Source organism: Rattus norvegicus, chromosome 3 (genome assembly GCF_036323735.1).
Source record: "Rattus norvegicus strain BN/NHsdMcwi chromosome 3, GRCr8, whole genome shotgun sequence".
Lineage (NCBI taxonomy): Eukaryota > Metazoa > Chordata > Mammalia > Rodentia > Muridae > Rattus > Rattus norvegicus.
In genome coordinates this window covers 163,344,419-163,371,416 of record NC_086021.1, presented here as the reverse complement: position 1 = coordinate 163,371,416, position 26,998 = coordinate 163,344,419, and the positions used below count along the sequence as shown (strand labels likewise).

The following is a 26,998-nucleotide window of genomic DNA, read 5'->3' as shown; positions in this document are numbered from 1 at the left end:
GAGACAATTTTCAGAAGTTGGTTCTCTTCTGCCACCTTGTGGGAATCGGTGGACTGAACTAAGTCATCGGTTCTGTACACAGCCTCTCCAGCCAGTGAGCAATCTTACCTGCCCACTTTTGGTTTGTTTGCTTTTGTTTTTATTTTGGTATTTATTTATTTAATATGAATACACTGTAGCTGTCTTCAGACACACCAGAAGAGGGCATCAGATCTCATTAGAGATGGTTGCGAGCCACCATGTGGTTGCTGGGATTTGAACTCAGGACCTCTGGAAGAACAGCCAGTGCTCTTAACTACTGAGCCATCTCTCCAGCCCTATTTGTGAGTTTTTAAGACAGACTGTTTTACATGCCTGGAGTTGTGGCCCAGGCCTTTAATTCTTGTGTTTGGGAGGTGGAGGCAGGCAAATCTCACTGAGTTTGAGGCCAGCCTGGTCTACAGAGTGACAGCCAGAGCTACATAACAGAGAAACCTTATCCCAAAATACAAAACTATTACCGTGTAACCCAGGCTTGCCTCAAACCCACAGCAGTCCTCTCTTGAGTGCTGGGGTTGTAGAGAGGAGTGACCGAGCCTCATTGAATCAGTATACTCTGGGTTCCAAAGCCTTTCGCTCCTTTCCTGGGCTGCTCTAGCAACTGGCTCGATTCAGACATCTCACATGCTAAGAGAATTTGAACTGTAGACTTTAGAATTTAGCGTGAAGGAATGTTAGCATCCTAAATCTGGGCATTTAGATATGCTACCATATGCTACCAGATCCAACTGATTTCACCTGATCTTAGGTAAACTGCCCTACCTTGAACTTTCTTTCTTTCTTTTTTTTTTTTTTAAAGATTTATTCATTTATTATTTATATAAGTACACTGTAGCTGTCTTCAGATACACCAGAAGAGGGCATCGGATCTCTTTACAGATGGTTGTGAGCCACCATGTGGTTGCTGGGATTTGAACTCAGGACCTCTGGAAGAGTAGTCGGGTGCTTTTTTTTTTTTTTTTTTTTCTTTCTTTTTTTCCGGAGCTGGGGACCGAACTCAGGGCCTTGCGCTCGCTAGGCAAGCGCTCTACCGCTGAGCTAAATCCCCAACCTCTGCTCTTAACCGCGGAGCCATCTCTCCAGCCCTTGAACTTACTTTCTTTATTTCTGTTGGTCTGTCAATCAGTCTGTCTGTCTGTCCATGTGTGGGCCACAGAGTGCTTGTGGAGGTCACAGGGCAGCTTTTTTTTTTTTTTTTGGTTCTTTTTTTTCCGGAGCGGGGGACCGAACCCAGGCCACTTCCTAGGCAAGTGCTCTACCACTGAGCTAAATCCCCAACCCCAACAGGGCAGCTTTTGAGAGTTGGTGCTCTCCTCCCTGGCGGGTCACTAGGCTTGGACACGTGGGCCTTTGCTCCTGAGTAGTTTTACCTGATCTCTGTCCCCTCTCCCACTCCATAGAGTTTCATGGGGTCTAAGCTGCTTTCCAACTCCCCATCCTTCTGCCTCTATCTCTTGAGTGCCACCTAACCAACCAAAGCCCTCTGCAGTGCCTGGGACAGCTGCGTCTCTCCTCTCTCGCCTGCCTCTGATCAGTCGCAGCAAGAGACAACACAGGGCTGGGGATTTAGCTCAGTGGTAGAGCGCTTACCTAGGAAGCCCAAGGCCCTGGGTCCGGTCCCCAGCTCCGAAAAAAAGAACCAAAAAAAAAAAAGAGACAACACATTCCAGTTAATAGCCATCTCCACTGCCCATGCTCACAAAGAGGGGCCCAGGCTCACTACTTTGCTGTTTTCCTTTGAGACACTTGGAACTTCTACCTCAGCTTCCTGAGTGCTGACCATAGAAAGCACTTACTGGGGTGATGTACCCAGTCATGGTGGTTCTCATCCTGACTGCTGGGAGCACAGGAACCCCTGCTCCCTGTCCTGGAGCCTGTGCAGAGGAAACTCACTGTCTGATTGGGATTTCATACTTGCTCTCATAGCGTGAGCCAGTATGGCTTCAGTGGCTGGCAATTGTCTTGTGTTTTTTCTTTTCCCAGCTCCTCCTCCTATCTCTTTGGAGTGAACCAGTTTTGTCTGGGAGCTTTGCCCAGGGGTTTGGTAGGTAGCCAGGCGTGTGTGTGTGTGTGTGTGTGTGTGTGTGTGTGTGTGTGTGTGTGTGTGGTGTGCCTGTGTATGGTCAGTTTCTGGCTACAGCTGACTAAGTGGGGGAGTAGAGCATTCCTCTGGCTACACGTTGGTAGCCAGCAGGGCAGGGAAGCAGATGATTGGCATCACTGATGCTGTGATTGTGGCCACACCCGACACACAATTTCTGGTTCTATACTTTCTCCTTCTCTGCTAGATGCTTGGCATACAGATGCTTACTTGCCCACTTCCCCTTTCCTCAGCTCTGTCCACGGAGAACATTCCCCAGGGGAAGAGCTCTCTATTAAGGTTCCTTCCCAGGAAGTCTGTCTGGGCTTCATTAAGCAGGGCAATACGTGGGGGGACTTTTAAGGATCTAATTCTAGACTTGGTCTTGGGAAAGGACCTCAGTTCCTGGTGATGTGTGCCCCCTTCTCATTTCCTTCCCTTCTTTTTATTTTAATGAATAATTTTATTCATTTACATTTTAATGTATTTTTATTTTTATTTAATTTTAATTTTATTTTCTTTCTTTTTTCTTTCTCTCTTTCAGACTGGGTTTCTCTGTGTGGTCCCAGTGGACCTAGAACTCACTCTGTAGACCATGTTGGCCTCAATCTCAGAGATTCACCTGCCTCTGCCTTGCTGGGATCAAAGGTGTATACCACCACTACCACCTGTTGCTGTATTTTAAAAATTATAAACAGGGTCTCACTCAGTTGCCCAGGCTGGCCTTGAACTTGTGATTCTCCTGTTTCAGGCTGAGTATCTGAGATTACAGATCTTTCTCAGTAAGTCTAGCTTGTCCTTCAATATTTAACTTAAAGTCTAGAGTTCAATTCTAAGCATATATATGACAGCTCAAAACCATCTTTAATTCTAGTTTCTGGGATCTGATGCCCCTCTTCTGGCCCTCGAGGACTGACTTTATGTGGAGCATAGACATCCGTCAAGGCAAAACACCAATCCACATAAACATTAGAATAATTTAAAAAAGTATAACCTGGAACTTGCTATGAACTCTAGCTAGCCTAGAATTACTTCATGATCCCCCTGCTTCAGTCTCCTAGTGCTGTGATTACATATGGCATCTTGCTTGGTCCAGTAAGTACTCAAGAGCGAACAGTGACATTATCTCCTGCTGTTATGCACGTAGCACACTGGAGTAGGAGGGAAATGAGCTTGGAAGCCAGAAAGACCTAGGTTAGAAGAGAGGTCTGCTTTTAGTGCTTGTGTGTCTCAGTTTCCTCATCAATAAAATCGCAACAATGTGGGCTGGAGAGATGGCTCAGCGTTTAAGAGCACTGACTGCTCTTTCAGATGTCCTGAGTTCAATTCCCAGCACTCACGTGGTGGCTCACAAGCATCTGTAATGAGATCTGCTGCCCTAAAGAGTAAAAAAGATAGTAACAATGTATCGGTTATGCAGGATTTATACAAGGCACAACTGATAGCATAGATCAGCCAGTCCATGTGCCATGCAAACATGGAATAAGTGCCATACATATATGTATGTATGCATGTATGCATGTAACACATGTCTTTATTTATTTTCATTATTTTTGTGTGCACGGGTATAGGTGTTTGCAATGTGAACAGAGGTTCCCAAGCTAGTGGTCTCAGATCCCCACGGAGCTGGAGTTACAAGTGACTGCGAGCTGTGAATTTTACTCTGGTCCTCTATAAGAGCAGTACATGCTCTTAACCTTTGAGCCTTCTATCTCTATCTCTTTATGTCTTTTTATTTTGTATCTTTTAAAGGCAGGGTCTCATGTAGCCTAGACTGGCCTCAAACTTGCAGATCCTCCAGCTTCTATTCCAAGTGATGGGACCAAGTTCTCAAAGGAGTGGCGTTTCTCCTCCCGGTGGGTAGGGTAGACCTACATCTTTAGAGGCCGCACCCTCAAGCTGAGTCACGCCAACAGACCTCCGCTGGTACCCTCTCCCTATGGCACACATCTTCCCTATGGGAAACCATCTTCTTCCTTAGCTCATTTAACTCTGTCTGCAGAGTCCCTGGAGCCTACCGTCCCGCCACAGGCAGCTCTGCCCCAGGACCCTTGATTCTTTTTTTTTTTGTCCTTCTGCTTCCACGAGCTACACACAGTCCAATCCTCGACGGCACACAGAACCGGATTCTTATGTTGCCCCATTCACAGAACCCGGCCCCCTTTATGTTCCCGAACAGCACCCCACCCTCATCCTCCTCTAACTGTGGCCTTGCGGGAGCGCGGTTCTGACCAACTCCTAAGCGATCCCCGCAGCACATCCTTAGATTACCGGGGAGCGTCTCTTCAGTTTCTCCCGGGGCCCCGCCCCCGTTAGCACCGCCCCCGACAGCCTGTCCTGCGAAGCTCCGCCCCCGAGGCCCGGGGAAGGGTGGCGGCTGGCTCTGCTGCCCCGCCGCCCTCTGCCCTGGGCGCTGGGTCGGAGCGGGCCGGGTACGGCGGGACCGGGCGAGCGCAGCGTACTGGGACTTCGAGGCGAAGATGGCGTCAGGCAGGCGCGCTCCGCGCACCGGGTTGCTAGAACTGCGCTCCGGGGCGGGCTCCGGGGCGGGTGGTGAGCGGTGGCAGCGGGTGTTGCTCACTCTGGCGGAGGACGCGCTGACCGTGAGCCCCGCCGACGGCGAGCCCGGCCCGGAGCCCGAGCCCGCGCAGCTCAACGGCGCCGCTGAGCCCGGCGCGGCGTCCCCACAGCTGCCAGAGGCGCTGCTGCTCCAGCGGCGCCGCGTGACGGTGCGCAAGGCCGACGCCGGCGGGCTCGGCATCAGCATCAAGGGTAGGTGCGGGGCACCGAGGGCACGGGGTCGTGTTGTCTGTGTCGCTGCGGAGCTCTCAGGGATCACGGGGGCTGGCAGGGCACTGAGACTAGGTAACCGAAAACCTGTCTAGGGCGGAGCAGAGTCTCCCGGGGAGGAAGGAACAGAGTGAGGGAAGAGCACCAAGGTCGGAAGGGGTTTGGGGAGTTCGGGTGTCTTACAGGAGACTCAGAAGTGTGGAAGGATGGGGGCGCACCAAGGACATAGGTGCTTAGTTCGGTTTTGAAGCAAAACCGTAGCTATGGGTACCAAGGGCAGGAGGGTCCTCGGGAAGACAGACGGGGAGCGGGGGCGGCGGCGAAAGGAAAGGGAATTGAGACCTGGGACACTGCTAGGACAAGGGGGAAGTCATGAGACACAACCTAGGTGAATGGGTAGAGGCCTGGAGTCTGGGAGCTCAATGTGGGTGCCAGGGATGGATAGGAGGCACAGGCATGGTAACAGAGAAGGGGCCAGTAAGGACCAAGACATCTTGGGCTCCCGAGGCTGTATGCCTAGGCTGGGAGTTCTAATGGAAAGAATGAACCCAGAGTTGCCTTTCCTTCCTGAGAATTCTTAGTTTTCAAGAATGACAATTGTTTGACATGGTCTTGTGTATCCCATGCTGGCCTCATAGACACTACGTAGCAAAGGAGACCACCGAATGTCTAATCTTCCTATCTCCACCTCCAGAGGGTTTGGGATTACTGGGATGGGCTGCTAAATAGGTTTATGTTGTGCTGGGGATCAAGCCTAGAGCTTTCTATACACTAGGCAAGCACTTTACCGAGTGACGACTTCTCCAGCTCATTCAGGCAACCATCGGAGTTCTAGAACTCTGTGAACATCCACAAGTCACTTCCCATCTGAGTCTGGTTTGGTAACTATAGGATGAGGAAGGGCTTGCCAGCATGTGTGGGAAAAAGAGGCCAGGAGGGACTCCCAAAGCAACTAAATGTGGTGCTTAAAATCTATGTTCGTACCTAGCTGCTGGGCTTACCATTCCTGACCCTCTACCAGATTGAAAGTGACCATGCATTCTCAGGCCCCCTGGAGGGAGCTGTGTTTATTGGTACCTCGCTTAGATCTTTTGGCCTAGGTTAGGGAATGAGCATGGTGGTGAATGCCACTGTGTGTTAGGTGTTGTGGCCATTACACTTCAGGTCTATTTCATCTTGACCATCAATGGTGAAAGGTGAGTTTAGTCATCAGTGATGAGTTTAATCTCCAGTTTTGCAGGCGAAGAAACTGAGACTCTGAAGGGAAAAATAATTTCCCCAGGATCAGTTAGCGAATGGTAGAACCAGGATTTAAATCTTAATTATAGAGCATTATTGCCCTAAAGACTGTCTGGGGAATCCGTCCATGGAGTACCCTTCCCAGGCAGCCAATCCCAATTGTCAAGACAGGGAGCAAGCTTTCATCCCAAACTCTATGATAGGCCCAGGAAACAGACCAATTTAAAAAAAAAAAATACATTCAAGTGTGTCAGAGCAGGAAGGATAACTGAAGTTCTATAAAGTTCCACTTTGCGGACAGACAAACCAACCCTCAGAGGAGCAGGGTCTTGCCAAGGTACAGGGACACAACTCAAATCTGTACTTCCAGGTGTTGGAAGGACATGTTTATGGGACTTCGGGGAAAGTAACAGTTTCATCCAATTCTTCCTGGATTGAAGACTGTGCTCCTGTTGCTATGGTAACTTCCCTTCTGGGGTCCAGCTGAGTTCGTGAGGCAGCTGGGAATGGTCAGAGCTTCAAATGCAACTGAAGTCCCCACTTTTAGGTGGGGGAGGCTAGATATAAATAGAAACACCTTCCTCTCCTAGGCCTCAAGCCTTGTGCAGTGCCACGAGCAACTGTCGGGCCTGGGTGGGGGTTGGAAGAGGTGTTCCAGGCTCAAATGTCACCGACTTATATAACCTTGAGACAGTGACCTCTTGCTCAGTGCCAGTAATCTCTCATCACTGTACTTTGAGGATGGGCCAGAAATATGACATTCAAGGGTCTGACTTGAGTCTTTTGGAGACTGTGTCTGGCTGTGTAGTTGGTACTGTCCTGAAACGACGTATGTGTAAAGGGTTGGTCTTGAATGTGCAGTAATCCTTTATTTTTTTGCTACCCCAGCACTGGGATTAAAAGCAAGTACGACTATGCCCAGCCCAGCTGACTATTTTAAGATATTTGGTCTGGGTGTGGTGGCAAATGTCTTTAGTCTTAGCACCCCAGAGGCAGAGGCAGGTGGATCTCTCTGAGTTTATAGCCTGTTGAACATAGTAAGTCTCGGGCCCCTCAGGGCTGCATAGTGAGATCCTGTCTCAAACAAACAAACAAACAAACAAACAAACAAGCAAAAGGCATCTGAGGGTGGGTGAAATGGCTCAGAAGCAGTGCTTCTCAACCTTCCTAACACAGCAACTGTGTTTTTTTTTTTTTTTTTTTTTTTTTTTTTCCGGAGCTGGGGACCAAACCCAGGGCCTTGCGCTTCCTAGGCAAGCGCTCTACCACTGAGCTAAATCCCCAACCCCCACAGCAACTGTTTTATACAGTTCCTCATGCTGTGGTGGTCCCCAACTATAAAACTGTTTTCATTGTGACTTCATAACTCCACTTTTGCTACTGCTATGAATAATAATGTAAATGTTCAATATAAGGGATATCTGATATTCAGTCCCCGTGAAATGGTACTGGCCTGACCCCCTCAAAGGGGAGGAGGCCAGGGTGAGACCCACTGGCTCAGGAGTAAAGGTGCCTGCTGCCAAGACTGATGAGCAGTTTGACCCCAGGACCCAGATGGTGGAAGGAGAGAACCAATGTCTCCAAGTTGTCCTCTGATCTCCACATGTGTGCTAAATATAGCGCATGTGTACTTGAATGCATGCCTACAGACACAAAGTAAATAAATACATGTTACATTTTTAAAATGGCATTTAGGATTTTAATAGTAATCTAGTAAAACGTATTCCTTTCTTATATCAGCGATGAAGTTCAGATATGCTTTTCAAATCTCTAGAATTTAAAGCCTCCCCTTCTAGAGTGACTCCTGGTTAACAAAGCCCATTTAATTGATTAATTAAGTTTTGAGATGACCTTATATATCCCCGGCTGTCCTTAACCCCCTTCCTCTGTCTCCGTTTCGTAGGGCTGGGATAGCAGGCATTCTATACCACACCCAGCTCTGGATTAAAACTTGGAGGTTATAGAAGAGGGCCTTTCAGGCCATAACAATCACTACTCTTAAATCCAGATTGAGGGTTATCAATAAATTCTCATCCTGTGGGAACTTGCTTAAAATATAAGACATTAAAAAAATCAATAGCACAGTGAACACACAAAACATTTAAACAAAAGATCCAGAGCCAAACTACAGTGTTACGGATTCAAAAAATATATTATTAGCCTGTCTGGCTATATCTCTAGGTGGCTCTGCACCCAAGGCGATCCATTCCTCCCTAAGCCCCCTGCATGCTGGGATTATGGTCACGATTCTCCATGCCTTTACTTCTGATTTTCACGCCTCTCTTCCCAGCATGGAGTCAGTTTCGCCTTGATAAGTTTCCCAAGGCTTGAAGCACCTGCCTCAGTTTGCTCTTCCTTTTGTGCCTGTGTGCAGGAGGCCGGGAAAACAAGATGCCTATTCTCATTTCCAAGATCTTCAAGGGGCTGGCAGCAGACCAGACGGAGGCCCTCTTTGTCGGCGATGCCATCCTCTCTGTGAATGGTGAAGATTTGTCCTCTGCCACCCATGATGAAGCAGTACAGGCCCTCAAGAAGACGGGCAAGGAGGTTGTGTTGGAGGGTAAGTACTGGAACACAGGACCCAGAGGGCCGCGAAGGGTTATTTTCATTTCTTTTCTCCTTCCCCAAGGCCCCAAGTGGCTCCAGTTTGGCCTTAAGGGGATGTGCGCATGAAAATAGAATCAGACCTACCTGGGGTCGGTGTGGGCTCCTGGGAGGAGAGTAGGCACGGAACTAAGTAGTATTTACTCTTTCTCACCCATTAGTAGTGTGGTCTTGGATAAATCACTTCCTTTCTATGAACCTTAATCTCCTCTTTTAGTGGGGACATAGCTCCCGGCTCTCTGGGTTGTGACCAGGATGTGGTGCCTGTTGAGTGCTAAGTCAAAGACAAGAGTGAGGACCCAGGAAGAAAAACTAAGATTCTTTGCTGAAGGGCCACCGTAGCTTTTAATCTCAGGCTCTTTTAGCATCCAGGGATCCTGAAATCCTGAGATCCGGCCAGTATGTAGTATCCTATCATATCCAGTGAAGATCAGCGTTTTGAGGAGAGCCTTATTTGGATGGTTCTCTGCAAAGCTGTTCATGAGTGGTCTTGAAGAGTCTCACTTTCCTTGGTTCTCAGTTTCTCCATTGTCCCCCACCCCCGAAAGCCTCCTGATGTGGTTATCTGCCTTTTGACACTCTCAGGAGATTTCTGCTTTGCTCAGCCTTTTCCTCGAACTCCACTGTGTCTGCTCCAGTCTGTAGGGGCCCGAGGAATGCAGCTTTGGCCTCTTGCCCAGAATAGGAATGGAGAGATGGCGGAGGCTGACGGACAATACCATGGCTAGCGAAGCTGCTGAAGTCAGTCCCAGACCCCAAGCCTGACCTTTCTCCAAAGGGTCTTCAAGATGACACACACATAAAGAGGCTTTGGGACCTTGGGTGACCTTTGCCACTTTAAAATTTTTTTTGATTTATTTTATATATGCGAGTACACTGTCAATGTCTTCAGTCACACCAGAAGAGGGCGTTGAATCCTATTACAGATGGTTGTGAGCCACCATGTGGTTGCTGGGATTTGAACTCAGGACCTCTGAAAGAGCAGTCAGTGCTCTTAACCGCTGTCCCATCTCTCCAGCCCCCTGACCTTTGCCACTTTTAAAGATTAATTTTGATCTTATTTCAATGGGTGTTTTGCCTTCTTGTATATTTGTGCACTCTGCTGTGAATATTACCTGGGTCTTCTTTTGATCCACTCTTAGCTATTGTCCCAGACCCTCATTGGCTTGGTTTCGATAGTGTCTCATATAGCTCAGGTTGGCTTTGAACTCCCTATGTAACTAAGGATGACTTTGAGCTGCTCTTCCTCCCTTCACCTCCTGAGCGTTAGGATTACTAGTGTATGTAGTATTGATACCAATCAGTTCTATATGTAACACACATACCCCCACACCCCCCCGGGGCCCCCTCACCCACGAGGCAGTGAATACCAGCACTCACAAAGCAGAAGCAGGAAGATTTTTGTGAGATCAAGGGCAGCCAGTTCTACCTAGGGAGTTCCAGGTCAACTACACTGCATTGTGAGACCCTTTCTCTAGGAAAAACAAAAGGAGTTGAGGTGGAAAGATGGTTTAACAGTTGTGCCTCTTCTAGAGGATTAGGTTTGATTCCCAGCACCCACATGGTGATTCACAATGATCTAAAACACCAGTTCCAGGGATCCAACAGCCTCTTTTGACCTCTGGGGAGGCACCAGGCATGCAAGTGGTGCACATGCATATGTTCAGCCAAAATACTCACATAAAAATAAGAAAATGCATAAATCTAATATAGAAGGCAGCATTCTACCATGAATTATATCCCCAGCCTCCATCAGTCATACTTTAACAGCAGAGTCAGCAAACAGGATCATACATGTTATGGATGTAAGAGACTTCTCCCTTCAGACATCTTACCATTTTAATGTTTATAGTCAGTGATGCAATTTGAAACAATTGATGTGGGGTTGGGGATTTAGCTCAGTGGTAGAGCGCTTGCCTAGCAAGCGCAAGGCCCTGGGTTCGGTCCCCAGCTCCGAAAAAAAGAAAAAAAAAAAAAAGAAACAATTGATGTTCATCAAAATGTCACATTTTATTGTATTTTTAAGGGCATAGGATTTATTTTAAGCTTATGGTTTGATGGGATAAAGTAAAAGAAATGACAGGAAGATATGGCTGAGTTTATGGCAGCAGGAGTGCGCACGGGACTGTTCACATCTAGATGGATTGCTGGATTGCCCTGCAGTGGACGACGGTAAAGCTCCTTCAGCTTCCGTTGCTTGAGATTCTTTGTTTGTTTGTTTTGAGAGAGGGTCTCTCTATTTAGTCCTGGCTGTCCCAGAACTCACTATGTAGACTAGGTTAGCTTTGAACTCACAGAGATCTGACTGCCTCTTGTTCCTGGGTGCTGGGATTAAAGGCATGTGTTACGTCATCTGACTTGCTATTTGAAATCTTAGTGTGTAGATGGCAAAGTGTTACTGGAGCTATGTTTGGAATCCTCTCACCTTTAGGTTGAGAACAATTTGTTTGTAGCACATACGTCATTCTGAGAAGGCTGGGTCATTGGCATTTGGTGGGAGAAAGAAGCAGGAGGATCGAAACTTCAAGATCATCCTTGGCTAGGCCAGCCTGGGTCTTCTAGGGGAGGGGTATGAGGGAGGGAAGGGAGGGAGCAGAGAGACAGCTCAATGACTGCTTGATGCTCTTTTAGAGGACCCAAGTTCAGTTCCCAGTACCAAGATTAATGGTTCACAACTGCCTCTAACTCCCCCTCTAGGGATTCAATGCCCTCTTCTGGCCTCTATGAGCATGTGGCACATATAGACACAGACATACACAAAGACATACATACATACATGCATGCATGCATACATACATACATACATACATACATATATACACTTCTTATTAGAAGAATAATAGCAGCTGGTTGTAGTGGTACACACTCTTTATTCTCAGCACTCAGAGATACAGACAGGTAGATTTCTATAAGTTTGCCAGGTATACATAGTGATAGATCAGCCAAGGCCTACACAGTGAAACTCTGCTTCAAAAAGCAAACAAAAGAATACTAACCCAAGAGATACTTGAAGCATCTCCCACTCCTTTGTTGTATGTTTTGATTATTCGATGTGGTTTCAAGTAGCCCAGGCTGACTTTGAACTCCTGCCTTCGTCTCTTGAATATGGAGGTTACAGGCTAAACCATCATGCCTAGATTTTTGTTTTTGTTTTTGTTTTTTTAAAGATTTATTTATTATATATAAGTACACTGTATATATAATACACTCTTCAGACACACCAGAAGAAGGCATCAAATCCCATTACAGATGGTTGTGAGCCACCATGTGGTTGCTGGGAATTGAACTCAGGACCTCTGGAAGAGCAGTCAGTGCTCTTAACCACTGAACCATCTCTCCAGCCCCATGCCTGGGTTTTTGTAAAAAAATTATATTTATTTACTTATTTTTTTTTCTTTTCTATTTTTCAGAGCTGGGGACCGAACCCAGGGCCTTGCGCTTGCTAGGCAAGCGCTCTACCACTGAGCTAAATCCCCAACCCCAATTATATTTATTTTTAATGATGCATATAAGTCTCTCCACTGCCTGTGGAGGATTATATAAATTAATCACTGTGTTCTACTCTCCAGTTTGTCTTACTTGAATTCTCATTCTCTCTCTCTCTCCCCCTTTCCAGCTCCCTTTAGTGTTGATGTGGTAGTGGTGGTGGGCATCCTGGAGCTGAACTTAAAAGGTCACACATAATAGGTGCTTTCCCACCACTGAGCTCTGTTCCCAGCCATGAAGTCTTTTTGACCTGGTCTCTAGGCCAGCACCTCAAGGAGAGGGGGAGTTCTCTTCAAGGCAGACAACAGTCTGACATGGAGGGAGGGGTCTTGGGTGGGGAACTGGGCTTAAATGCACTGCAGGAGTGATTTGAACAGCTTGGAGGACAGGAGGATGCTGGGCTGTGCTTGAGACTTTGGGAAGTTTGTTTGGGTTAGGCACTCAACTTTCCCAAGTAGTATCTAGGACTCTTAGGAGCTTGCTGGGGCCTAGGTTTCCCGAGAGCCAAATCATTGGTCGGTCCCATTGTTTTGAGCTTCCCCAGCCTACTCTGAAGGCCTCCTGGAAGAGCCATGGAAGGCAGGTCTGCCGTTTGGATGTAAACTTGGCAAGGCAGCTTGGTGGCTATAGAATTCCGAGAATGTCCTGGAAGAACAGGTGTCACCAGGGAACTCCAGGTGTTTCCCATAAGCCTCCTTCCCTGGCCCAAGCTTGGGGGCTCAGCTAGGCCTCAGCCACCCCAGCCTGCCTCCTAGAACTTTTTTTTCCTGCTAAGTCAGGGATCTGCCCAAATCTTCTGAGCCTGTTCTCAGCCACAGGGACATGTTTGTAACTAGAGCCTGGGTGCAAGCTGGGGCCAGCACGCCTCTGTCTGCTGCTTAGAGAGGCCCATTGTGTGCACAGAGCTCATGCCAGGACTAGCCTGGGCCCTTGGAGACCAGGCCAGGGAGGAGAGGGAGCGATGCCTGCAAGGAAAATGCCCTTCTTTCTTTCGTTCCTTTTCCAGTTTGGATGAGCATACTGACAGTGACAGTGAATCTGTCATGCATTGAAAAATAATACTAAGGCACAGTAAAAGCTAATAGTCTAAGTGCTTTATTCAAAGTGGGAAAGTTACATGTCACACAGAGATCTCCTTCTCTCTCCCCCAGCAGACAAAGTTTCTCTATGTAGCCCTGGCAGCCCTGGAACTCACAGAGACCCACCTGCCTCTGCCTCCCAAGTGCTGGGACTAAAGGTGTGTGCCATCATGCTCCACTGAGATTATGGTTTTTAAAGATACATATAAAAAAAAGATGGCCAAGGTGGAACAAACCTGTAATCACAGGTACTCTTGAGACTGAAGCAAGAGGATCTGTTAAGCTCAGACGTTCAGAGTCCTCCTGGGCAACACAGTGAGACTCTGTTTTAAGGGATAAAGAAGGGATGCTGACTTCATGTGCTTTCTAAGTGCAGCTCTTACTGCCCCTCAGAGAAACTTCCTTTTGCAATGATCAGGGGCTATTCAGAGAACCGCAGCTGGCCAAGGGGCAGAGAGTTAGTGACATTGGTGTGCCCAGCCTCAGATGGGACACCTGTAAGATAACCCTATACCCAGGACCAAGGGACGCAGAGGAAGGGGCAATGGGGCAGGAAAGATTATTGGAGCCAGAGGGCTGAGGGAATTGCTATGAGATAGTCTTCTGGATGTGATAGGGGCATTGCAACCGTGAACTCTCACCAATATGGTTCCCTCAGAAGAGCACACCGGGGGTTGGGGATTTAGCTCAGTGGTAGAGCCCTTGCCTAGGAAGCGCAAGGCCCTGGGTTCGGTCCCCAGTTCCGAAAAAAAGAACAACAACAACAACAACAACAACAACAAAAAAAAAAAGAAGAAGAGCACACCAGGTTGGCATGCCAACATGGATGGGGGAAAGGTTCAGAAGGCCTTGCCCCTATTGAAGAGCTGTAAGCAGTTATTGGCTACTAAAGGAGAGTCAGTTTTCTTTGGGGATGAGCCCCCTGATAGGTCACCCAAGCCAAAGTGGTCAGTCCTATACCCGTGTACATATGGGTAACAATTATGGGATATATATATATATATATATATATATATATATACATACATACATATATATGTGTATATATATGTATATATACATATATATGTATATATATAATGTAATTATAGAGGAAGAGAACATGAATTTGTGAAGGGTATATAGAAGAAGACATGAGGAGAGTTGTCAGGGTAGGAATGATATAAATACAGTGTACTCATGTAAAAAAAATATAGAGTTGCTATGCTCCTGAAAAAACATTTTTTCCCACTCCCCCTGAAAAAACATTTTTTAAAAGATTTATTTATTTGTTTTATTTATTAAGTACATTGTAGCCGTCTTCAGACACAACAACAGAAGAGGGCATCAGATCCCATTACAGGTGGTTGTGAGCCACCATGTGGTTGCTGGGACTTAAACTCAGGACCTCTGGAAGAGCAGTCAGTGCTCTTAACCGCTGGGCCATCTTTCCAGCCCTGCTTCTGAAAAATGTAATGATAGGATTTTTCTTTTTCTTTTTCTTTTTTTTGGAGCTGGGGATGGATCCCAGGGCCTTGCGTTTGCTAGGCAAGCGCTCTACCACTTTAAATCCCCAGCCCCGTAATGATAGGTTTTTAAAAAAAAGATACATTGTACACTGGGGAAACCCACATGTAAGAGAAGCCTTTGCTCTCCGGGAGGTCTCTTTTGAAACTTTGAATTCCATCCCCAGTACCCACATTGGGGTGGCTCACAACTGAACCCAGCTCCAGGGGAGCTGACACCCTCTTCCTTTGTGAGCACCAATACAGGGTGGCTTTCATCCACACAGACAGACAGAAAAAAAATCAGTCTTTTTATTTTAAGTAAGAAAACAAAAAGAAGAAAAAAGTAGAAGGCTGGGCATGGTGACACATGCTATTAATCCTAAGCATCCAGGAGGCTGAGGCAGGAGGATTCCTGTGAGTTTCAGGCCAGCCTGAACTGTAAGACCCTGAATCAAAAAACAAACAAACAAACCAGCAAACCAAAGGGAACAAAGGAGAGGAAAAAGATGTAAGGGTACATTAGCACATAATAAATGTTCATGAAAAAGACAGCCTAAAAAAAAAAAAGGCAGCCTAGAATAATAAGAATTACTATCACCACCACCACCACCACTATCATCATCATCATCATCGATTTTTATACTAGCAAGTCACTTTTCTTAAGTTATGCAGCTAAGAAGATTCTGACTACAACTGAACTGATTTCTATCTGATATAGAGGCGATGATTGCCCCGGTCTTGGATGATATTTCCTGTCAGGTTTTGTTTTTCACAGGAGTAAAGAATAATGCCTGTAAAGCCCAGGGCAGCCCATTCATTAGGATGAGGTAGTGTATTTCAAGTGTCTAGGATAGAAACTCTTCCAACCCCCATGGTGCCTGGACTCAAACCGAGAGCCTCGTGCATGACTGACAAGTACTGTACCACTGAGCTATTCCTCAAGCCTGGAAGCTTTCTGGGACGCCATTGTATACTTCTGAGCCCTACTGCCCTCCTCTAGGGCTGGATGAGCTCTGTACTTCTAGAATCTTGAATGTTTGAGGATCTATCAATAGGGTGTGTCTCTGGCCCTTTTTACTTTCCTGCTAACGCTCATGACTGTGGTTACTGTTCCTAAATCTTTAAGAAGGTATCCAGGTTCGTTCTGGCTTGTGAACTTTGAGCTTTTCTGCTATGGGTCCTTGGAATGCTGAGGTCAGCAACCTCTGGCTCCTCCTCTGGGAGAATAGACACTGCTGGGCCCCATGTGACTTGGGCTGCGTGTGTTAACAGCTTTAAAGTGGATGTAGCTAATTTGGGGTGACCTATTCAGCTGAGCTGAGTGTCCTGTGCCCCTTAGGTGCCAGAGCGACTTCTGTGCATAGATCAGACATAAATGGAACCCTGTCTGGGTCTCCCGTGAATGCAAAGACCTGTTATTTTGACCATTGTTCTTAAGGAGACTTTTTTTTTTTTGGCTGCACACACATAAGTTTGGATCATGTGACTCCTCACAGACAAAACTTGGTGTGACCTAGTGCTGGCAGAGCTCCACTGAAATGCTTGTGGATGTTGCCAGTGACAAGGTTCAGCAGGTAAAAGCGCTCGCTGCCAAACCTAATGACTTGAGTTCAATCTCCAGAAGCCGCATGCTGGAGGAAGAGAGCCGATTTTCCCAAGCTGTTCTCTGACCTCTGCACATGTGTGCTGTTCATGTACGTAGACACGTACAATAAATAGAATTTACTAAAAAGAATTAGGGCTAGGAAGCAGTACAGTGGCAGGGTGCTTACTCCCCAACACCACTGTCTCCCTTAAACACAACGACACATAGGAGAACTGCCTGTTGGTCTTTAGACACAGGTTGATGCCCCATTCTTGTGAGTGTCTTCTGCTGGTGATGAGAGAAGAAGTAACCATGGAAATAAGACGGACAAGCAGTGTCCGCTGCTTATTGAGTTCCCACAGTGTGCTGGGCATGTCTTCCCTGTGTCATTGCGTTGCATTCCCAACGCCATCCCCTTGAACGAGATACACCATTAATCTCATCTTCCAAATGAGAACCCAGAAACCCAGGCCAGCTTACTTGCCTAAGTCACACTTGCCTGCTCTACCTAGTGAGTTCCAGGCAAGCCAGGGCTACAAAGTGAGACTCTTTCTCACAACAAACATAAGAATTGAACCCGCATTTCTCAGAAGCAATCTTCTTTTGGAACTCAATCTATAGACCAGGCTGGCCTCCAACTCAGAGATCTATCTACCTCTGCCTCCTGAGTGCTGATATTAAAGGTGTGTGCACTTCCCAACTCCTCCCACACTCCCCTTACCCCCAGTGATGTTTTTAAACATTTCAACTACAAGGCATGTGGCTCTCAGAGGTCTAGTTTATCCATTACAAAGGAATTTTAATCCCTTTCATTGAATAGGTGAAGTTAGTTTATCTTAATTACTTCTTTCCTTGTTGTGATCAAATAACTAACAAAGACCAACCAACCAACTAACCAACCAATCAACCAACCAACCCCTCACCCCCAAACCAACCAACCAACCAACCAACACCCCCCCAAACCAACCAATCAATGCTTCCCCCAACCAACCAACCAACCAACCAACCAACCAACCAACCAACCTCCCACCTACAAAATCAACCAACCAACGCCCCCCCAAACCAACCAACCAACCAACCAACCAATCCCCCACCCCCAAACCAACCAACCAACCAACCCCCCACCCCCAAACCAACCAACAACCAAACAAACAAGCAAACACACACAAAAACAATTTGAGGAAGGATATGTGCAGTCCATCTTGGCACAGAAGTCCTGAAGTCCTGGCAGCAAGGGTTTAAGGTCACAGGTCACAGGTCACAGGCCACAGGTCACAGTGCATCTGCAGTCCATAAGCAGATAGAATGCTGCTGTTCAGCTTTCTTTCTCTTTATTCATGCATGACCCTAGCCTTTGGAATGGCACTAGCCACATCAAGGGTGGGTCTTCCCACCTCATTAACCTAATCCAGAAAGTCCCTCACAGATGCGCCCAGAGGCTTGTCAGTTTCGACAGTCAACGCTCACTATCACATTAGGTTGACGTGTGTGAGAGAGTAGGGCTTGGTGCTTGCTGCGCGATCAATATCAATAAATGCTCTTTCTGTGGGGAGTGGTGGTGCACACCTTTATTCCTGGCACCAGGAAGGCAGGTCGCTGTGTGTTTGAGGCCAGCCTGGTCTACAGAGTGAGTTTTAGGCCAGCCAGTGTTACAGAGTGAGTCTCTTTCTCAAACAAACATCTCTCTCTATCTCTGTTACACAAAGTTAAATTAAAAGTCTAGGGGGTTGGGGATTTGGCTCAGTGGTAGAGCGCTTGCCTAGGAAGCGAAAGGTCCTGGGTTCGGTCCCCAGCCCCGGGGGGGGGGGGGGAGTCTAGAACTCTGAATCTAGGATTTCTGAGTTGAAGGAAGCCTTATTTCTCGATTTTTAAACCTTTATTTCTTTATATATTTTGTGTGTGTGCATGCATACATATGCCTTCGCGTCATAGTGCATATGTGGAGGTCAGAGGACAACTTGGAGATCAGATTATCAGTCTAGGCCATAAGCATCTTCACCCACTGAATCATCTCCTAGGCTCTGTGGCACATTTTGAAAAATAAAGTTGGTGCCTTAAAATTGAAAAAGCAACATATACTCACCAGAATGAAACAACAGGGAGTTAAGGTGGCCACCTCACAATCTGGGTGAGATATAGCCCAGTGGTGGAGCCCTTTCCAAGATACATAGGACCCTGGGTTCCATCACTAGAAAAGAACAAAACAGAAGTAATCCCAACACTTGAGAGATAGAGGCAGGAGAGGCCGTGAGTTCAAGGCCAGCCTGGGCTACAGGAGACCATGTTTTAACAATAAGAACAAAACAACCAATGACTCCATCCCCTTAACAGCGATAACCACTGTTGATGTTTTTACATCAGGGTACTCTTTTTTATTTTTAAAGATTTATTTATTTACTATGTATATAGTGTTCTGCCTGCATGTATGCCTGTAGGCCAGAAGAGTGCACCAGATCCCATTATAGATAGTCGTGAGCCACCATGTGTTTGCTGGGAATTGAACTCAGGACCTTTGGAAGAGCAGTCAGTGCTTTTAACCTCTGAGCCATCTCTCCAGTTCCCAGGATACTTTTTATGCTTGTGCTTATTGATAAGTTAAGGACATATGTAACTCTTTTTGAGAAGGTGGGCAGTCTTGCTATGCAGCCCTCGTTATCCCTGTGTAGACCATACATGGCTGGTCTTAGCAATCCTACTGTCTCAGTCTCCCAAGTGTGCTATCCTACCTGGCTTGTTTATTTTGTTTTTATACAGTGCTGGGTATAACTAGGTCATATGCCTTGTAGTAGGAATATTTAAGAATGCTGCTTCTAAGAGATCTGGCTCAAAATTTATGTTCATTTTGTCTATCTATTTACTTTTGAGAAAGAGTCTCACTCTGTAGCCATGGCTTATCTGGAACTCACTATGTAGACCAGGCAAGTATGACCTTAGGCCAGTAATCTCACCTGGGTTTCAGTGTCCCTGTTTGTAAAATGAGATTAACAGTGTATCTTATTCAAGGGGATGACACTGGGAATCCAATGAAAGGACACGGGGAAGACACAGTGCCTTGTGTATTGTGGTTATCTTTATTTGTTTGTTTGTTTGTTTTGAGACAGGATTTCTCTGTGTAGCCCTGACTGTCCTGGAACTTGCTCTGTAGACTAGGCTAGCCTTGAACTCACAGAGATCTGCTTGCCTTTGCCTCTGAGCACTGGGACTAAAGGTGTGCACCACCACTGTCTGGCTTCACTTTATTAATTTTTAAATTATATTTTTATTTATTTGGTGTGTTCGTGTGTGTGTGTGTGTGTGTGTGTGTGTGTGTGTGTGTGATGTTTGTGCATCTGTGTGACTGAGCATGAATGGAGGTCAGAGGACAATTTGTGGGAGTAAGTTCCTCCTTCCACTGTGTGGGTCCAAAGGATTGTATTCAGATATTAGGCCTAACTGCAAGCATCTTTGTCTGCTGAACCATCTCATGGGCCCTCTGTCATCTTCTTTGGTTTGTAATTGCTTGGAACCTCCTGAGCATGATTTTTTTTTCCAAATCTACTTTTATTTATTTATTCTCCATTAGTTTAAATCTGGGATGGGTACAGCAGCACACGTATTCTGTGACCAGTGGCCTTGGTAGGAAGGTTGCTTTGGAATGTGGCACGAACCATGCCACTATTTCCATGGGCCCGAGTTACTTTCCCCCAGATCACTCTGGTTTGGTTTGGTTTGCCTCCAGGAGTCACTGTATTGTGTTTTGCTTTGTACACATAAGCACATCTCTTGCCTAAGTAGAACTCAGTTTCATCTCGGGCATAAACACCTTCAATTTTAAGAAGAACTGTGTGTGGGTTGGGGATTTAGCTCAGTGGTAGAGCACTTGCCTAGGAAGCGCAAGGCCCTGGGTTCGGTCCCCAGCTCTGAAAAAAAGAACCAAAAAAAAAAAAAAAAAAAAAAAAAGAAAGAAGAACCGTGTGCTCTCTTTGGTTCTGGAGGCCTTGCTTATAGCTAGCAAAAATGGCCTTGCACCACAGCCTTCCAGATATACTTTTTTTTTTTTTTTTTTTTAGAAGTCCTGTTCCCAGCAGGCCTCCAAAGGCATCAAGATGGCGGAAAGAGTCCTGAGCATGATTATAGGCAAGCTCTACCATGCTTAGCTCATTCATTCACCTAGCAAATATTGGCTGAGTTCTTCTGGTCCAGGACTGGATGTAAGCACCAGGGTAGAATGGTGTCTGACAGTTAGGGAGCTCACATCTTGTTTTGTGCTGTTCACTCACGGGATCTTGCAACCTACACAACCCTGGTATCCTTTTTTTACGATCCCGTGAATATGTATTTGGAGTGTGGTTCCAGGTAGGGCTACTGTTAGAAGAAAGCGTTCATATGCCTTTGGAATCTTACTAAACGCTGCTTCCCTTCCACATCTGTAGTACAGGTGAAGTAAAATAAGATTGTATTCTTCAAAGTAGTGTGGGCTATCTGCTGGCCAGTCAGCATGCAGGGGTCCAGAAGCTGCTTTTAGTTCAGCCTTGCTAAACTAGCAGGTTCTTAAAGGTCACCCCTCACAGGCCTATTGGTATCTCAGGTCTTCTCTATTCCACTGGTGTAGGGTAGGGAATTGGAATCCTCAGAGGGCCTTGCTAAGAGACCCTTTCTTTTGACAAATGCCCCTCCTCCCGGACTTCCTATACTCCTCCTTCTTTCCTTTCTTCTTCCCCCAGGTGTGTTAGGCAAGCACTTTACCAATGAGCATTGTCACCAGTAAACAAATTTCCTGTCATTGTTCAATACCAGGGATTCCCATGTAGCCTACATAGTTATATTTTAAATAATACATTTGTTTTTATTCTGTATATCTGAATATTTTATCTGCAGTATGTATGTGTACTATGTGTGTGGGGCACCCTCTGAGGGTTGGGACAGCCCTAAGAACTACAGTTAACCACAGTTGTGAGTCATCTTGCGGGTGCTGGGAACCAAGCTGGGTCTTCTGCCAGAACAGCAACTAACTGCTGACCCATCTCTCCAGCCCCCATGTCTCCTCATGTGTCCTTCATGTCTCAGCCACCAGTGTTGGGATGGCAGGCAAGCCGCTCCACACTTAGCTTGTGTTTTTTTCCTGATACCTAGTATAGGTCAAGTGCTATAGTAGAAGCTGGGTGTGCCCCGGCAAATGAGAATGGGTTCCTCTGTTCACAGAATTGACATTTGGGTTAGAGTAGAGAGGCCTTAGATTAGTAACCAGATGAATTCATGGTATGATTTCTACAGGGAAAGGGAACACCCACTCTGGACAGACAGGGAACAGCTTGAGCCTAGCCAACAGATTTCCAAGATTCCAGGCCAGGACATTCAGTCGCAGACATTTACTGAGCCCTGGGATGTATTCTGGAAATTTCTGCATTGAGCCAAAACAATGTGACTCCTCTCAGTAAGACACATGAGACCCCGTGCTCCTCAGTTAAATTGGGCAGGCGTATGGCCTTGCTCCATTGTGGAATCTAGTGGAATGCCCCAAGTGGAATCTCCTCCTGTGTCATGGAACTAAGGGCTAACCTCTGGCTTTCCTCTGGCTTCTTTCTTTTTTTTTTTTTTTTTTTTTGGTTCTTTTTTTCGGAGCTGGGGACCGAACCCAGGGCCTTGCGCTTCCTAGGTAAGCGCTCTACCGCTGAGCTAAATCCCCAGCCCTCCTCTGGCTTCTTTCATTAGCCTCAGCTGCTTGTATGAGTTTTACCAGGCTGCTGGGCCAGAGACTTGGCTGGAGAGAATGTGGACTCTGGCTGGGCCTATCCTTGTAGATTCCAAATTCTTGGCCACTGGCCATGGTCATGCCCTCAGTTCTGGAGGCCAGAGTCTGTAGGCAGTCCCACCCTATCTGCTCCAGTGAGTCAAGCAGAACTGGGGGTGGGGCAGCTTTGAAACTGGGCTATTTATGGCCAAACACTGGGGCCCCCAGGTCTCCACCCTCATTCAGGGAGAGTTCACTTGGTCTGTGAAATCCAAGCCCTGTTTCTGGCACCAGTTAGCTGGCGTGCTCCTCCTTTATAGGACATTCCTGTGGGAATGAAGAAGGGTGACCTGGCTGTGGGGCAGCTGGGCGAGCAGAGGCTCAGGGAACAGTTTCTTTGGCTTCAGAGTTGACAAATGTTCATCTGCTGAGCATGTAGCACATGAGAAGCCTGCCGGACTCTGAGGACATGGATGAGTCTCATGAAGTTCTTGACCTTACAGTGTTCTCTCTAAGTGGGGACACTGACCCCAGGGGACTGGAGTTGGGTTCCCAGGACCCATTCAAAGCAGCTCATGCCCACCTGTAACTTCAAGCTCCAGGGGATCCAACACCTCTGGCTTCCAGGCACATTAGACAGATGCAAGGAGGCAGCCATTTTTTCTGCTTGTCTCCTGTCTTTTTGCTTTGTATTTTGTGACACAAGAAATGATTGATTTGAGCTATGGTGGCAATCCCGAGGCTGTGAGGGAGAAGCTAAGAGTAAGGCCCAAATGCTAGTGTCACGCATATCCCCTGAACTAAACTAATTTCCTTAACTTTTTTTTTCCTGTGTCAGTCATTTGAGATGGGATGGGGTTGGGTGGGGGGGTGGGTTATTTTTTAGCCTAGGCTAGACTAGAAGTCTTGGCAATCTAATTTCCTTAACTTTTTTTTTTTTCTGTGTCAGTCATTTGAGGTGGGGGAGGGATTATTTTTTTAGCTCAGGCTAGCCTAGAACTCTTGGCAATCTAACTGCCTTAAACTCTCCCAAGCACTAGGATTATAGGTGTGAGGCACAATGCCTTCTTAAGATTGGTCTCTTGGTCTCTTGGTCTCTGTCTCTCTCTGTCTTTCTCTCCCTGTGTCTTCTCTCTCTCTCTCTCTCTCTCTCTCTCTCTCTCTCTCTCTCTCTCTGGAATAGGCCAGGCTGACCTCAGATTCCCTGTGTAGTCAAGGAAAACTCTGATTTCCTCATACATGGCCATGTTCAAGTTTTTGTTTCTGTTTCTTTTGAGACAGGTCTCAAGCATCCTGGTTTGAGTTTGCTTTATAGCTGAGTATAATCTTAACCTTCTGATCCTCCTGTATCCACCTCCCAGTATAGGCTCTCTGAATCCCAATCCGAGTAGCTTTTTGGCTTAATGTTCTTTCCTGTCCTAACATAGCTGGTGGGGTGGGGTCACAGGTCAGAACAGGGCTTTGTGGGTCAGTTGGACAAGAAATATATCTAGGTTGATATTCCAGAACTGTCCTGTGCATTGTGGCTCCCATTAGCTCTCTCTATTTGAATTAACTTACAACAGATTAATATATTTTTTAAAAGATTTATTCATTTATTATATATAAGTACACTGTAGCTGTCTTCAGACACACCAGAAGAGGGCATCAGATCTCTTTACAGATGGTTGTGAGCCACCATGTGGTTGCTGGGAATTGAACTCAGGACCTCTGGAAGAGTAGTCGGGTGCTCTTAACTGCTGAGCCATCTCTCCAGCCCAGATTAATATTTTTTTTTCTTTTCTATTTTTCGGAGCTGGGGACCGAACCCAGGGCCTTGCGATTGCTAGGCAAGCGCTCTACCACTGAGCTAAATCCCCAACCCCCAGATTAACATTTTTTAATCTACTTTTACTATTTATTGGTAGGTAGGAATGGGGGCAGGTCGCAGCATCTGTGTGGCGATTGGAGGGCAACTTTCAGGAGTTGGTTCTCTTCTTCCACAATGTGGGTTCTGGGAATCGAACTCAGGTCGTTGGACTTGGTGGAAAGTGACTTTTTCTGCTGAGCCATCTTGCTGGCCCTGGTTTGTTTGTTTGTTGTGTATTTATGTATTTATTTTTAAAGACAATGTCTCATGTAGCCCATATTGTCTTTGAATAATTTTTTAAAAATAATTTATTTATTGTATGTGCACTGCTGTTTGGCTTATTTGTATGTCTGTGTGAGGGTGTCAGATCCTGGGGTTGCAGACAGCTGTGAGCTCTCACGCAGGTGCTGGCAAATATCTGGGACCCCTGGAAGAGCAACCAGTGCCCTTAACCACTGAGCTATCTGTCCAGCCCCCTGAATTCTTTATGTAACCACGGATGACCTTTTGTCTACTGACTGCTGAGATTACTGGTATGTGCTACAACACCTGGTTTTTAAGGTTATTTATTTATTTATTTATTTATTTATTGACACTGGGTTTCTCTGTGTGGTCTTGGCTGTCCTGGAACTTGCTTTGTAGACCAAACTCATAGGGATCTCATTGCTTCTGCTTCCTAAGTGATGGACTTCCATAATTACCTAGCTTAAAGTTAATTAAAAAAAGATTTATTTATTTACTATGTATATAGCGTTCTGCCTGCATATATGCCTGCAGGCCAAAAGAGGGGACCAGATCTCATTAAAGATGGTTGTGAGTCACCATGTGGTTGTTGGGAATTGAACTCAGGACCTCTGGTAGAGCAGTTAGTGCTCCTAACCTGTGAGCCATCTCTCCAGCCCCTTAAAGTTAATTGCAGTTAAATTAAAATTTTAAAATTCTGGGCTGGTAAGATGGCTCAGTGGTTAAGAGCATTGTCTGCCCTTCCAGAGGTCCTGAGTTCAATCCCAAGCAACCACGTGGTGGCTCACAACCATGTGTAAGGGATCTGATTTCTTTTGGCCTGCAGATGTAGATATAGCAGAGCGCTCATACATTAAATAAATAAAATTAAAAAAAATCTGTTTGGGGGCAAGGGAGATGGTTCAGTGGTTAAGAGCACTTGCTGTTTTGTTCAGGGGCCAGTTGGTTCGGATCCCAGCACTCATATCAGATACCTCTGTGAAACTGCCTGTAATACCAACTCCAGGGGATCCGACTCCCTCCTCTGGTGTGTGTGGCTCTCTGCATCCATGTGGTGCCCATCCGCATAAAATAAATAAGCCAACCCTTGAAACAGTTCTGCTGGTTTGTGCTAGTCTCACTTCATATGCTCCTTGCCATGCGTGGCCATGGTGACCCTGTTGTTCAGAGCACATGCCACACATTTCCACCATCAGAGAAGGCTGTTACCCCTGCTCAGTCACAGTGGGGAGGTCTGTCAGGGTCCCCTGGGCACGTACACTGCTAAGCCGCTAACTGCCCCTGTGAGAAATAGACCCATAAACTATAGCACCTTAAAGGTTATACAGTTAGCTGGACACGATCCCACATGCCTACAACTCCAATGTTGGGGAGGCCAGCCTGGGCTACTTACTGAGTTCTAAGTCAGCCTGGGCCAATTCTAAGAGACCCTGTTTCAAAAAGGCCATCAGTAGGACTAGACAGAGGGCTCAGTGGTTAAGAACGTTTATTCTTCTTGCAGAGAATCTGGGTTTGACTCTCAGCACCCACATGACAGTGCCTTCCTCTGACCTCCGAGGACACCAGGGACACATGTGCTGTATCGACATACACTCAAGCAAAACTTTCATATACATATAATAAAAAATAAATAAATCTAAAGAAATTTAAAAAGGCCAACAGTGTCATAGAAGTTTCTCTTTTTCTTTTTTCCTTTCCTTTCCTCTTTCCCTCCTTCCCTACCTCCATTCCTTTCTCTTCTCTTCTCTCCATTCTTCCCTTCCTTTCTTCCTCCTTTCCATCTTCCTCTTTTTAATTTTATTTACTTTTAGCAGAGTGTTACTCTGTAGCCCAGGCTGGCCTGTAATTTACTCTAGAGCATCCAATTCTTGGCAATCCTCCTGCCCCAGGTGCTGGGATTACAGGTGTGAACCATTGTGCCCAACTCTCTCTCTCCACACCCCCCCCTTTTCTTCCTTCTTTTTTTGGGGGCACCCAAGGATTGAACTCGGGGATTTGAACATACAAGGCAAGTATTCTGCTGGAGTCACACCTCACTCAATGCATTCCCCTCCCCCTCCCCACCCTCCCCTCACCTACAGCTTCCCCTCCCCTCTCTCTGGTGCTGGACATAGAACCCATACGTGTGTATGCTAGACAATCTGTTTTCCCAGCTGATTCTTTTTCTTTTTTTCTGTAGAAATGGGCTCATGTGGCCCAGACTATTTTCAAGTTCCTGAATTTCCTTTTCCTATCTCTCAAATGCTTGGTTTACAGTCATGTGATACACATCTGGCCTATTTTATTTGATTGTTTTAAATTTGAGGCAGGGTCTGGCCCATTCACCCAGGGTGGCCTCAAACTTGTGATGCTTCTCCCTCAGCCTTCTCTACAGCTAGGATTACGGGCAGCTGGTGTCACCATATCTGGTAGATGTTTTGCTGCAAAAAGTTATTTTAAAAATTTAAATATTTATTTGTGTGTGTGTGTGCGTGCATGTTGTGCTCTATAACCCAAACGTTTTGTTTGGGTAATTCTGAGATAATTGCATCTATTTATGTATACCTGGACTGGAATGCCCTATCTAATTTTAAAAATTATTTTTATTTTATTATTTTATGTTTTGGGATATTTTGATTGAATATATGTCTGTATATCATGTGCTTGAATGACCCACTGAGGCCAGAAGTAGCCATTGGATCCTTTGGAACTGGAGTTAGAGACAGCTGTGAGCTGTGTGGTTCAGGGACTAGAACCTGGGTCCTCTGTAAGAACAGCAAATACCCTTAAAGGCTAGGCCTTCTTTCCAGCCTCCTAATATCGCTATT

At 46.3% G+C, this 26,998-nt stretch overlaps 1 protein-coding gene across 2 annotated transcripts in view; it reads left to right on the top strand.

The window, feature by feature from the left end:
* Nucleotides 1–4,462: 4,462 nt before the first annotated feature.
* Nucleotides 4,463–26,998, top strand: part of Snta1 (syntrophin, alpha 1) — a 30,446-nt gene continuing 7,910 nt past the window's right edge. The window contains exons 1-2 of one of the 2 annotated variants that reach the window (XM_006235326.5): nt 4,463–4,891; nt 8,523–8,708. In XM_006235326.5, the coding sequence (XP_006235388.1) occupies nt 4,600–4,891; nt 8,523–8,708 (478 nt within the window). In that variant the 5' untranslated portion in view covers nt 4,463–4,599. 2 annotated transcript variants of the gene reach the window in all.